Source organism: Thalassophryne amazonica, chromosome 1 (genome assembly GCF_902500255.1).
Source record: "Thalassophryne amazonica chromosome 1, fThaAma1.1, whole genome shotgun sequence".
Taxonomy (NCBI): domain Eukaryota; kingdom Metazoa; phylum Chordata; class Actinopteri; order Batrachoidiformes; family Batrachoididae; genus Thalassophryne; species Thalassophryne amazonica.
Window position 1 is genome coordinate 171,458,032 of NC_047103.1, and position 14,794 is coordinate 171,472,825.

The 14,794-nt window shown below is 44.1% G+C and overlaps 1 protein-coding gene across 1 annotated transcript; it reads left to right on the forward strand.

The window, feature by feature from the left end:
* Positions 1 to 1,772: 1,772 nt before the first annotated feature.
* Positions 1,773 to 13,989, forward strand: dusp27 (dual specificity phosphatase 27). Its single transcript, XM_034179380.1, has 6 exons — positions 1,773 to 1,857; positions 5,231 to 5,371; positions 5,620 to 5,738; positions 7,631 to 7,862; positions 7,991 to 8,208; positions 10,984 to 13,989. The coding sequence occupies exons 2-6, from the start codon at positions 5,253 to 5,255 to the stop codon at positions 13,725 to 13,727; spliced, it is 3,432 nt and encodes a 1,143-aa protein (XP_034035271.1). The 5' UTR covers positions 1,773 to 1,857; positions 5,231 to 5,252; the 3' UTR covers positions 13,728 to 13,989.
* Positions 13,990 to 14,794: the final 805 nt, after the last annotated feature.

The window sequence follows — 14,794 nt, forward strand, 5'->3', positions numbered from 1 at the left end:
AAACACTTTAAGAGAAACTTATCAAATTTGGTGCAACAAATTATGAGTAATTAAAAAAAAAAGTTGGTTCAAGTTTGACTTTTTTCAGTGTGCTGTACATGGAGTTTAACCAGCATATATTACCAGCTGTGAACCACTTGATTTGAACTGGTAATGCTAATGATGTGCAATCCTCAACACGTTCAATAACCAAGTGCTGTTTAGCTGCTTTCAATTGGTTTTAAATTGATTTTTAAATCAAATATTTGTATTTCAAAAAGATTTGGTAAAACACTATAAACCTGTTTTTAAATTAGTGCAGTTTAAACTAACCTGGTTTTGTCTGGTCACCTGAGACCTCTGTGGATTTGGGGTTTTGGTGTCTTCTCTTCCTGGGAGAACCCTCCCATTGTCTTTGTCTCCCTCTGGTGTCTGTGGTTGGGGTTGCACTGTCCTCTGTCGACACACCTGCACTTGATCTGTAATCACACACCTGCTTCATGTCTTGTCTTTGCCGGTCGGTCTGCTGTCCATCCTGCTGGGGTCCTCGTGTTTCTGTCCTTGATTGTGCTTGTCAGTTTTCTGTTTTGTCCATCAGTATTATATTTGTCTTCAAAGCTCTCTCAGAGTTAAGTGATCAAAGGATGCACATTATGCAGCGAGAGCTTTTGATTTTCCATTAGTACCAGGGACCAGACTGGACCGGTTACCAGGTTTCACAGCTAACTGTTTTTTCAGCATTTTGTCTGAAGTAAAACACATCAGGGAGGTTTTATGTTTGATCCTGATTCATTTTGTGTCATTGGGACCTTCCAAACATTCATCAACAGTCCAACAAACGCACCAGATCAAGAAATGCGAGTCCAGCACACAACATCCGGCCACCCCAACCCGGCCCACGGTCTCTGCTGGACCCGGGAAAAAGTCCAGACCTGAACTTCACCTCACTGCCATCCTCCTTCAAGATTAGACACAGTCTCAGTTTTTGGAAGGACTCGTCTAGATTTTAGGGAAACTGTCCGTCCTCCCTGATATGCCTTCAACACATTTTATTCTTACTTTTATTTAGAGCACATTAATTTGCATGAAGACAGCTGATTGGTCCTCATTGAACCTGAGAAGATGATGACACAGGACGTCCACAAAATCTCATGTCCAAGAATTCTCCATTTTTCCTCCCAATTAAACAGACAAATGTCAAGAAAAGCAGCTGCTTCTACATGCAGCCATATTTGTTTTGGTTGATGGGTTTCCCTGTGACATCACTGGGAATTCCCCTCGTCCTGTGACCGCTGACCTCCATCTTCTCTGTCTTGTGTGTTTGATTGTTCTTTATTGTGCTTTATTTTATTTTATTTTATTTTTAGTATGAGAGTGGATGCCCCCTCCCCCCTCAGTCGGGGTTGCTGAGGTTGGTGACCTTTGCTCTGATTTGTTGCTGTGTGTTTGTTAACTCGCCACATGGGGAACAGCGGCCGCTGTGTTTGAATAAAAAACAGGTGCAGAATCGAACCCAAAACCATGTTTTTTTTCTCTCCTGTTCATTGAAACATGTTCACTTAAATTCAGGTGTAATTTTTCTTTTTTTATTTGAATTTAAGTTATTGGTCCTCAGTTCTTCTTCAGGGTTTGAATACACACTCAGGTTCTACAGAAGAAAGGATCCGGATCAAAGGACTCACTTTCAGAACGTTTCCTTGTGGACTCAGACCCGGTGTGGTGTCTCTTTATGAGAGTCGGGCTGGTGTCGGGTGTCAGAGGGCCAGGGGTGGGGTGGGGGGGTTGTCCAGCTTCAGGCCTCAGTGTCAGTCGGACCAGCCGCCATCGCCTTCACGCGACCTCTGGGAAGCGGACACAGCGCCCCCTAGTCACACTGAGGTGAGAAAACAGGCGTGTGTGAGATGAATGACACCTGTCAATCAAAAGATCTGTTCATTTTGAGGCATTTTCTGACTTTGGAGGTCTGACGGTTTTTTTTCTTTTTGGAAGATCAGCTGAAGCCTCAAAGGCAGCTGGAGCCTAAAAATAGACCCTGATGATATCTACAACAACACAACACACACATACATACAACACACATACAACACACACACATACAACAGACACACACATACATACAACAGACACACATACAACACACACACATACAACACATACACACAACAGACACACATACAACACATACACACAACAGACACACACAACACACATACAACAACAGACACACAACACACATACATACAACAGACAACACACACACACACACATACATACAACAGACACACATACAAACACACACATACATACAACAGACACACAACACACATACAACAGACACACATACACACAACAGACACACACACAACACACATACAACACACACACAACACAACAGACACACAACACAACAACAGACACACAACAGACACACACAACAGACACACACACACAACACACATACATACAAACAGACACACATACAACACACACACATACATACAACAGACACACACACACACATACATACAACACACATACAACAGACACACACACACAACACATACAACAGACACACATACAACACACACATACATACAACAGACACACATACAACACACATACATACACACACATACAACACAACACACATACACACACATACACACACACACATACATACAACAGACACACATACAACACATACATACAACACACATACAACAGACACACATACAACACATACACACAACAGACACACACAACAGACACACACACACAACACACATACATACAACAGACACATACAACACACACATACAACAGACACACACACAACACACATACACACAACAGACACATACAACACACACATACAACAGACACACATACAACACATACACACAACAGACACATACAACACATACACACAACAGACACATACAACACATACACACAACACACATACATACAACAGACACACATACAACACATACACACAACAGACACATACAACACATACACACAACACACACACAACAGACACACAACACACATACATACAACAGACATACATACAACAGACACACATACAACAGACACACATACAACACATACACACAACAGACACACACACATACACACAACAGACACACATACAACAGACACACACAACACATACACGCAACAGACACACATACATACAACAGACACACACAACACACACGCAACAGACACACATACAACAGACACACACAACACACATACATACAACACATACACACAACAGACACGCATACACACAACAGACAACACACATACACACAACAGACACACAACACATACATACAACAGACATACATACAACAGACACACATACAACAGACACACACAACACATACATGCAACAGACACACATACAACACACATACATACAACAGACACACACAACACACATACATACAACACATACACACAACAGACACACATACACACAACAGACACACACACAACACATACATACAACAGACACAACACACATACATACAACAGACACACACAACACACACATACACACAACAGACACACACACAACACATACATACAACAGACACAACACACATACATACAACAGACACACACAACACACACATACAACACATACACACAACAGACACACATACACACAACAGACACACACACAACACACATACACACAACACACATACACACAACAGACACACACACACAACAGACATACATACAACAGACACACACAACACATACATGCAACAGACACACATACATACAACAGACACACACATACATACAACAGACACACACACATACATACAACAGACACACACAACACACATACATACAACAGACACACACACATACATACAACAGACACACACAACACACATACATACAACAGACACACATACAACACACATACATACAACAGACACAACACACAGCAACACAAGACGCACACAACCCATACACATACAACACACACACCCACAACATACATACAAACAACAGACACAACACAGCAACACACACATACAATAGACACACAACACACATACAACAACAATGACACACAGCAACACACAACCATATACATACAACAGGCACACAACAACACACAAAACAATACAACACATACAACAGACACAACACATAGCAACACAAGACGCACACAACCCATACACATACAACAACACACACACCCACAACATACATACAACAACAACATAATACACACACAAACAACAAAGGCACACGACACACACATACAACAGACACACACAATGCACACATACACACATTCAACAGACACAACCACACAACACAACAGCACACAACACACTAAAATCTGAGCACTAAGACAAACACACACAGTACTAGTTTTATTCTTATAAATGATGTCAGATGATTTGATCTTTTGATTTAATTTATGCATTTTAAAGCAAGAGCAAAAATGTATAATTCCTATATAAATCAAATGATTAATGAGTTTTTTTAATGAATCATTTCTATATGAATGAAATTATTCTTGGCTTTTACAAATAATTTCTATGTAAATTAAATGATAAATGATTATGATTATATATATAGTTATATATAAATCGAGGGCCGTGTCTACATTTTGACCTGAAGTGTCGCTCCCAAACATTTGACCTTTGTTTCTTGGTAAATTTGAGTTGTTTGAGCGATAAATGCTTCCTGTGAAAATCTCATAAATTGTTTGGGAAAAAAACTATTTATTTCACTATGAAATAAATTTTTAATTTTCCTTTTAACACTTTTATGTCACTACAAATGTTCATCTGTCACAGTAACTTCATAGTTATTTTGGACATTAGAATTTGGAAATTCTTTCCTTTCCTTTAGTCTGTTCTCACCTCCTTTCCTTCCCTCCTTCTTCCTCGTACAGTGTAAATTTCAGCAGTTAATAAGCATTTACTTAACTTCAACATTTTGCGGATTAAACATGACTTATTTCAACCTCACACACATTGTTCATTTTCTTTGCATTTCTTGTCATGATGTCAAAGTTCAAGCTTTTGAAAAATCTTAATGACCTCATTAGCTAACGGGCTAACTGCATTAGCATCCGTAAAGCGGTAAATATTTTCACTTTAAGAGTTGATGTATGTTTCGGCTTGATCAGTAACACAGCAAATATGACAAAAAACTGACTGATTAATTGATTGGTTGATTTGATTTTTGTTGCCACTACCAGAGAAACAAAGTTCTGGGTTGTCATGGCGACGGCCAATCAGATGAGACACAACGGGGACCAGACGGTTCCTGGTGGGGACGAGGACGTCTCGAATGTCAGAGGGATCCAGTCTCGTTACCTCCGCTGTCCGTCCCCCAGCAGGTAGAACCCGAACCAGATCAATGAAAAACACCTTTAAATACGGTGGCCCTGGAGGGCCAAACAACCGCAGTTTGGAAAACAAATGCAGGGAAAGATGGATATAGTTGATCTTTCTTTTTTATCTGTTTTATGGCTTTGCCTTGCAATATGAAGCGCCTTGGGGCAACTGTTTGTTGTGATTTGGCGCTATATAAATGAAATTGATTTGATTTGACTTTCTTTGAATGTCTCCTTTCTGTCTCGTCCAGTTTCTCCGCGTTCTCAGAGTCCAGGTTTTCTCTGATCTCCGGCTCCGATGCCGACAGCATCTTCATGGATCCGATCCACCTGTCGTCCGCCGTCGCCGCCAAAAAGATCATCAGTGAGGGTGAGACGACCAGATACATTCAGTCTGTCTGCATGATCAACTGACAATCGATGAACGTTTTAGGACATTCATATAAAAAAATATATTGTTCATAGTTCTGAAAAGTATAAAATGCTTTTAAACAGTTTTACACGGAGTACAACATGAAGGGGACAAGCGGTTGAAGATGGATGTAACACGAAGGCAAAATCCAAACTTCAAAATGATATCAGGTTTAGAGTGCTTTTAAACGATTTAAAATCATCTTTTAACCATTTAGAACCCAGAACCTGGGATTGTTTCTTTAACAAATAAACAATTAAGAACGGCAACATTACAGATTCCTTTACAGTCAGAATGTGTAAGAATTTAAATGATCCATTTTTCACATTTTTGATCATCCTTGAACTAATCACGTGCACCAAATACGTCCATAACAAACCTCATTTTTGTAGAATTAATTATCAAAGAAATTGTACTTCTGTTTTCTTTTCTTTCTTTTTTTCTAATTTATGACGTAAGTGTTATTCTGCGCAAGAGACATTTTGAGTTTAAGTGATTCTGTCTTTTCTAGGAGGTGCAGGACTTGCAGGTGCCATGAAAAATCTGTTGCTTCAGAGGATCTTTGCTGCTCTGAACCTGTTTCAAACAGGTCCAAAGTGATTAAAATCTGATTTTAAATTTTGTGTTGACTGAAACACAAACACGTTTAATTTTCAGCACTTGTTCATAAAACGCCCAGATCCACATTCAGCATCGTGGTGATGTCACTCAGTCTGTGTGAGTCCCATAATAATAAGGATGATTGAAGGATTCACATTCCAGCTCCTGAAGCAGTGCTTCAGGGTTCTGATCCCACATTAGTGCTTCATTAAAGCTTCGTCTGTGACGACCCCAGAATCTGATTCCTGCATTACTGACTTCTGTCTGTGTCCAGGAGCAGTCAGTCAGAGAGCTGCAAGGCATTCTGGGTAACGAAAAGCCTTTATCTCAGCAGTTAAGGAGTCGAGATGATTAATGTAAGATGACGCGCTCATAATCTCAGTTTTCTCCACATTTCTTCAGCACGTCTCCACAGATGAATTCTTCCTGAAGTGCTCGTGATCCAGCCTGCGTGCACGTGTGCCGAGCGCCACAGCAGCACGGAAACTTCCAAAAGTGAACCTGAACCACATTATACTACACTGCAAGACTTCCAGAAGTGTGCAAAGCATTGCACAATTCCTGAAGTATTCTTCAAATTCCCAGACATTGTTAAAAGTTAAAACTCAACTGAAAGTGATCTGCAAAGTTTCCAGGCAGCTGACAAATCAGTTGTTCTGATTCCAGAAGTGTGCAGGACATATTTGGAAGCAGCAGCTGGTGTCAGAACCTGACAGATGTGCGATTTGGTCAACGTTCCCGTATGGTGCAGAACACACACTGTGCCTCCAGTAACGTGAAAGACTTCTCACTTCACTGAGTTCAAGGTTTGAAATGATCCTGGCTCCGCCCACTTATCCAGATCAGTCCCAAAGCGTTCTTAATCCCAACAATGAGACCCGCCGACGTCAGCAGGTTTTAAACAGTTAAATGTGTGTAAATGTGAAGCCAACGCTGGGATTCAGTGTATGTGGACTTAAATCCTAATCAGACCCGTATAAGATCTGCTGTATGACATCACAATCAACACGCCCACCAGTGTCACTAACCTCCATCAGAGACTTTTTTTGTTGTTATTTTGAATCCCATTTAAATTAGCAATAAATATTGTAAATAAATGTTCTATGATTTAAAGTTTTCTGACTCTGGACTTTGTGGATGAACCCAAACATTTTAGATGTTTAGTTCGAGATGAAAATCAGCGAATCCTCTGATAAAGTTCACACACAGTGAGCATCAGTCATGTGACCTCCACCTGTGTCCCACCTCAGAACTGCCGCCGCGTGGCGTACACGAGGAGTCCGTCTCAGAGTCCATGTTGGAAAGTGCCGAACAGCTGATGGTGGAAGATCTGTACCACCGGGTGAGGGACATGATCGACGACCGCAGCCCGTACAACACGCCGTGCGTGCTGGACATCCAGAGGGCCATGGTGCAGGAGCGCCTGGAGGCTCCCATCAACCCCGTGGATGAGGTGTGGCCCAACATCTTCATCGCTGAGAAGTGAGTGCCCCCGAGTCCAAAACTTGGCGCTTCTACAATTATTTGTTCCGCTGGCTTCCTGTTGGACTTTCAGGCTTCCTGCCCCGTCATGTAAACTTTGAGGTTTTCATGATGGTTTCTTTTTTCAGAACTGTAGCCGTCAATAAGGTTCGTCTGAAGCGGATGGGTGTCACTCACATTCTGAACGCCGCCCACGGCACGGGCGTTTACACCGGACAGTCCTTCTACGCCAACATGAACATCCAGTACGCGGGCATCGAGGTGGACGACTTCCCCGATGCTGACATCTCGCCACATTTCCGTCCAGCTGCTGAATTCTTGGACGAAGCCTTGCTGACGCACAAAGGTGAGAGAAGCTTCAGTGTTTCTTAAAGTAGCGACACATCAAAGCTTCATGAAGCAGCGTTACACATCGATAGGTTTGGACCTGTAACAACACAAACGTTTATATGTGAACTGGCAAAGTACCCGTCCTTGGGATGGTGAAGACAGAGTTTACTAATCGTGAGTCACTGACCCGGGAAAGTGTGCAGCAGTTTACTGAAACAACGTATTCGCTTCCAAAAGAAAGCTTTCAAAGCGTTTTGAAGTAGCAGCTACAACAGACACACTGAGGCCTGATTTAAGAAGCTTAAACTTCATCTTTTTTAAGTCCTAATAATGACTCAATCTGTAGTGTAATGAAAATGGATGTGACTTAATTTTATGAAGTTTTGGTTTGTTTGTTTGTTTATTCCAAGTCAACATAATATATAAACAATATATAAATATATATAAACAATATAAAGTTGTCAATAAAATTAATGTATCACAACACCAGGTGGCAGTAAAAGACATTTGCAGCAGTAACAGCGCCACCTAGTGTATACTGAAGTATGATGGGAATGACAGATTATAATAAATTATGAGAATGCACGAAATTCAAGACAAGACTGGGAAGAAAGTGTAATAAAAACATGCTGACATTTGTTTGCAATAATTAAGAAATAATGCTTTCACAAAACTATACTGTATTTATGCATGGGGGGGAGGGGGGGGGGTTGCGTGACCACTATCATCGGAGTTGAGATGGGGCCCGTAGCACCTGAACCATAACAGCTGGCACAAATGTGATGGCAGATTTGGAATCTGTGGATGTTTTTGCCCTAGAAAACATTTCAGTGACCTACCTTGATGAAATACGGATGAAAAAAAGCAGTGCTCAGTGACAGTACACTGAATGTCAGACATGGAAGTTGAACGGATTCATACTCGCTCGGCGAAAACGCCACCTGGTGGAAATTGGTGGTATGTCACAGATCAGTGGTTCTAATTAACCACAAAATGTGGACAATTAAGGGGATTTGTGAAAGAGACGTGATGTGTGTCCATAACTACAGAGGATGTGTGAAGATCGAGAGCTTAGAGATGATGTGTGAGGTGAGCAGATCCAGAGAACATTGAGGACAAAAAAATGGTACCTCCACGCTTAGTCTATAGATGTAAATCACGGCGGCGTAACCGTGTGCAGTCGTGTGGATGAGAATCAACACCTTTAAATCTGAAGTTAGTGAGTTCAGTTTCGGGGTCTTCTTCATAAAAGAGAGGTGGATTGGGGCAGAGCCAACAGTAACACAAAGTGCAGAAGGACCTGAGCTCTCAGGATGCTGTTGATTACAGCTGTTTCTTCTGGTTGTTAACTTTGGTTAGTGACTGAAAGAAAAGGATCATAGATACAAGAGACAGAATCTACTGGAAAGGACAGGAGGTCGGAGTAGAACCATCCCATCTTTATGTACAAAACAGCTAGATAAGGTGGAGTAAGTCTGATACAGACGCTGAGGTATGTTGGTCCAGGCTTGGACTCTACAACTCCCCCTGGAAGTGGCAACAGTCCATAACAGCCAAGGCTTGTACTGTTTACAGCTGATTGGACTGAGACGATGCAGATGAAGTGTCTTGTCCAAGGACACAGACAGAGAACCTGACCAGGAATCAAACCTGGGTCTACATGTTGGTAGTCAAAGACATCAGGGTACCATGTTTGTTCTGAGAGCACTTTGGGGTCCCCTGGTAGGGGATGTAGACTATGAATGGGGAGAGGACAACCCGACTTAACCTGAGACTCCTGACGAGTGTTTATTTAAACAAAAAAAACCCAGATAGATTAAGGAGCTTTCTTCTCTTCTTCTGTTTTTCTTGTTGTTTAATGCTGACAAATTATACTGTATTTGTTGTCTTTCTGATGCCTGATTCTGTTTTTTTTTCCTCTCAGTTTGAGGTGCAGCTCCATCCAGAGATGGTGTGGTGTCTGTTTCTGAAACCCTCCTGTCCTGCACACTGACAACATTTCCTATATATTCGTTTTGTGAATTGTTTTGTAATTTGTGCCTGTATCATGGCCCAAGCAGAGGGTCACCCCTTTGAGGCTGGTCTGCTTGAGGTTTCTTCCTCATATCATCAGAGGGAGTTTTTCCTTAAGCCTGGTTCACATGGCAGGATAATTAGGCTGATATCGGACCCGATCTTCCCCTACCGACAATCTTAAGGACACCCCGACTATCGTGATGACGCTAAAGATAATCTTATCAGATATTCCTGCTGTGTGTGTGGTGTGTTCAGAGCACTCTGATCTGCTTGGAAGGGTGTCAGGAGCACTCCGATTGCAAATCGGGGATATTCAACATGTTGGATTGTCTTGGCCCGATATCGCAGTGTGTGTTGTGTCCCTCCGACTACAAACGAGCAGCCTGCTGACCACCGTGTGGCTGAACACCACACAGTGTACGAACAACACTGATAGGTCTTTGATTTTCTTTTATCTCCACGTGTGTGGTCTCTCAGGTTTTGGAAACCTACAGATAATTTTAAAATCCTGCCGTGTGAACCAGGCTTTACCACTGTTGCCTGTGTTCTTGCTCTGGGGGTTGGTAAGGTTAGACCTTACTTGTGTGAAGCACCTTGAGGCAACTTTGTTGTGATTTGGTGCTATATAAATGAAAATAAATTGAAAATTGAATTGAAATTGAGCTGAATGGAAAATCTTCATCATGTCCTGCATCAATAAACAACTGAAACTTTGTGTACGTTTTAATCCTTTTGTGGACATTTGACAACATTTCATGTCTGTGTTAATCTTCAGGGAAGGTTCTTGTGGTGTCCATGATGGGCGTCAGCCGCTCTGCTGTCCTGGTGGCAGCATACCTGATGATCTTCCAGAACATGTCCATCATGGAGGCTCTGACCACCATCAGGAAAAAACGTGCCATCAACCCCAATGAAGGCTTCCTGAAACAACTGCGCGAGTTCAACGAGAACCTGATGGAGGAGCGAGAAGATGATGACGAAACTTTGAGCCAGTGCTCCGTTATTGACGCCTGCACACGGGCTCGTATCTTTGGTGAGGATGTCGATGACGAGGACACGGATAAGGAGGAAGAGCAGAGCATGGTGGAGGTGAAAGCCCACTCCATCATGATGGAGGAGGAAGAGGATGGAGGCAGCGTCATGAGCAGCATTGCCTCCTCTGCAGCTGCTGCGGCTCTCCGGAGTGGACAGATTAGAACGCCAAATGGACTGGACAATCAAGAAATGAACAACAGTCAGCAAGAGATTGTCCTCCCTGATGAGGACGGCAGAGAAGACAGGGAAGATGACGAAGGTCTCGACAGTATGATCCATGAGTGGCAGAGGAGAAATGAGAAGTACCAGAGTGAGGAGTGGTGGGACGCTCAGCTGAGGAGCGACACTGAGGATGGAGACTCCATCCTCGGCAACCAGCAAGGAAAGGACAGAGGGAGCCGGGATGCCGACCTAGACAGCATCACCAGTAACGATGTGCAAGCTGTGAAAGAACGGGTAAAACATCGGACCCAACGACCGCCCTCTGAAATGTCATCCACCTCCAGCTACAGCAGTTACGCTGACCTTTGGAAGCAACGTCTGAGGGAGATCGAAGAGCAAGCAACCGCTCGCTACCACAGGAAGAAAGAGGATGATGGCAGCGACAGCAGCGACACAACAGGAGGAGAAGGAGCAAACAAGAAGGTTGATGATGAAGTGGAGAGCATTCTGTCTGACACAAGCTCTTTGTACAACTTCTGCCAGAAGAACAAGGAGAAGATGACACCTCTGGAGCGCTGGCGTGTCAAGAGGATTCAGTTTGGCTGGAACAAGAAAGACCGCGAGGACGGAGAAAAAAGTTCAATCGCAGATATCAACAAAAGCGACGGCAAGGGAGAAGCGAAGACACTGACCTTTCAAGATGTCAACCTGACGGCCTATCAGGCGTGGAAGCTGAGGCAGCAGAAACGCCTTGGGGAGGAGAACACGGATGAGATTTTGGAATTGAGTTGTGGTGAGGACTCTGCAAAGGCAAAGAGGAGGCAGCGGCGCGAGGAGATTCTGGAACGGTCAAAGAAAACTCTGGAGGAGAGTCAGTCCATGTGTGACTGGGACACTGAGAGCTCCGTCAGTGCCGGCACCATACCACTGTCGGCCTTCTGGGCTGGAGCCGGAGTCACTAGTCCAGCGAGTGTCACCAACGATGATACCACGTCTGTGCTGAGCGCCAGATCCTCCGTCATATCGTCAGTTTCACAGGCTCGTAGCGTGAGATCAGCTCAGTCTGCCATCCCGTCTCATCCTGTGCCTCCGGTTCCTCCCATCGTCTCAGTTCCTGCACTCCCGGGTGCTGCAGGTGAACCCATGATCAATCTAGCCAGCATTCAAAACTGGATCGCTAATGTTGTCTCAGAAACGCTCAAACAGAAGCAGAGTGAAATGAGTCTACCTCCACCATCACGCGTTGGGTCAGAGTTAAGCTTTGCATGCACCTCCAGCGTTATTTTAGGGCAGGTCCCGGACGACGATAAGTTCTCAAGACTGAGTGGAGTGTCAAACGCCAGCCGACTGTCCCAGGATCCCATCAGGGCTGCATCCATCCTATCAGGAGATGGGCTGAGCAGCAGGTCCATCCTCAGTGAAGGAGGTAAGAAGAAAACAAAGATCACCACCACCAGCGTCCCCCTGTACAGCCTGTTCCAGGACCAGGTCAACCTGAACAAACTGGACGCCATAGACAAGGAGATCAAATCTGAAATGAGGGACAAGATGGCAACCTATGAGAAGAAGAAGATCCTGGAAGACAATAAGCGAAGCACGCTCTACAAGAAGAAGAAGCCAAAGGAGAATGGAGAGGAGGAGGAGGAGGAAAAGAAGAAGGAGGAGGAATTCCTTCAAGAACAGAAGAAGAAGGATCAGCCTGCGAGGAGCTACGGTCTCTCTGGGTGCCTGAACCTCAACCCGGCTCTGGAGAAAAGCAAGAACACCAGCATCGACAACTGGCTGAAAAGTGTCAGGCCTCCTCCAAGAAAGTCTACTTCCAGCGTCGACCCGTCAGAAGATCCGTATGACGACCTCGATGCCTCTGCCTCTGAATTTGATTTCCCGAACCGCAGGGCTTCCTGTGCTGCTGATGAGGATGACGATTATGAAATTCCGTCCAGATACTGCTTGAGGTTGGACCAGGATCTACTGAGTCAGGAAGCAGACTTGTCCTGTAACGGATTTGCCCGGTCCCAAAGCTACGGCCAAGGATCAGCCATGTTTGAAGGTTACGACGAGGGCGGCGAGGGGACAAAGAGCTGTCAAGACTTCTCTGCCAAGAGGAAGTTTGGGTATCGTTGCCAAAGTGACAGCAGCGAGACAGACGGGAGGAGGAACAGAAGAGCGGAAGCACGTGATGAGAACGAGGAGGATGACATCTCCGCCTTCATCGCCCAGACCCGGCAGAGGGTGCGAGCTCGGGCCGCCGCCGAGGCTTCAGACGACGAGGTGCTCGCTGCATGGCGAGCACAGCTGGAAGCAAAGTCCCAGAGCCAATAAAACCCGCCCAGCACTTCTGAGCGAGTCCACGAAAACGTCAACACAGGCACGTCTTTGTATTGTTGCTTTTTTGTTTTTTGTTTTTTTGTTATGACAATAAATGATCTTAGTGACCTTTCACCTCATGGGTTTTTGATTGACACTTTGGAGAAAGAAATGTTATTTTATGTCTTATAAAGATCTGAAAGAGCAGACGATTGCTGGGGTTCATATATATTTTGACGTTGTGATGTTTTGTCTTTTTTTATCTGTCAATCAGAGTTCAAAGCAAATAAAGAAAATGAGGTCAAAGTTCAGACTCTGGGCTTTAATTTGAGTATAATTACATCCAAATCAGTTACATACTGAAGAACTACAGCAGACTGTGTGTGTGGTCCCTCAGTGTTCAAGGGCCAAAAGTAACTGGACAATGATCTGCTGATCCCGGCCCAACCCTGCTGGATCTGAGACTCTGCTTCAGTCGGAGCATCCTGATCCAGGTCTTCTGCCCCCTCACCTCTCCAGGGCTCCTTTCTTATCCAGAGCTGATCTGAGGAGTCTTGGGATAATTCAGGGGTCCGCGCGTCGGGACGCAGCCGGCGCGGTGCGGCGGCACAGGAAAAACACCTCCGTGTTGATAACCATTTGTAAAATCCAGGCGGCTTTTGATGGCTTTCAGTGGAGTGAGTATATGAGAAATTGTTTAACAGCTGGACATGTTCCAACTTGTCCTTAAGGCTTCCAACAGAGGTGTTTTTCCTGTGGCGGAGCGTCGCAGCGGCTGCGAGCCGACACTGCAATCTGCCCGCACGTCTTTCATTAAAAAAATCTCCTTTAACAGTGGAATATCCAGATAAAATGCTGAAACCGACTTCTTCTGAAACTTCTCTGTTCTCTCACGACGTCCTGGATCAATAGAGCCTGAAATGTGGAGGTTTTCAGCTTGAAACAGGCTGACGACGGCGCCTGAGAGCGCTGCGCGACGTCTTGCTCCGTGGGAAGTCCTTAAAGCAACAGTATCACCTCAAAATCTCTCATCAGCCGTTAAAATTTTCACCGAAAACCAGCTTAATTTTTCGAACCGTGTC

Excerpts from the sequence above, each read along its gene's own strand:
- dusp27 (XM_034179380.1), top strand. The coding sequence starts at position 5,253 with ATGGCGACGGCCAATCAGATGAGACACAACGGGGACCAGACGGTTCCT. Across the intron at positions 5,372-5,619 it reads CGCTGTCCGTCCCCCAGCAG|TTTCTCCGCGTTCTCAGAGT; the intron begins GTAGAACCCGAA and ends TGTCTCGTCCAG. Across the intron at positions 7,863-7,990 it reads AACATCTTCATCGCTGAGAA|AACTGTAGCCGTCAATAAGG; the intron begins GTGAGTGCCCCC and ends TTCTTTTTTCAG.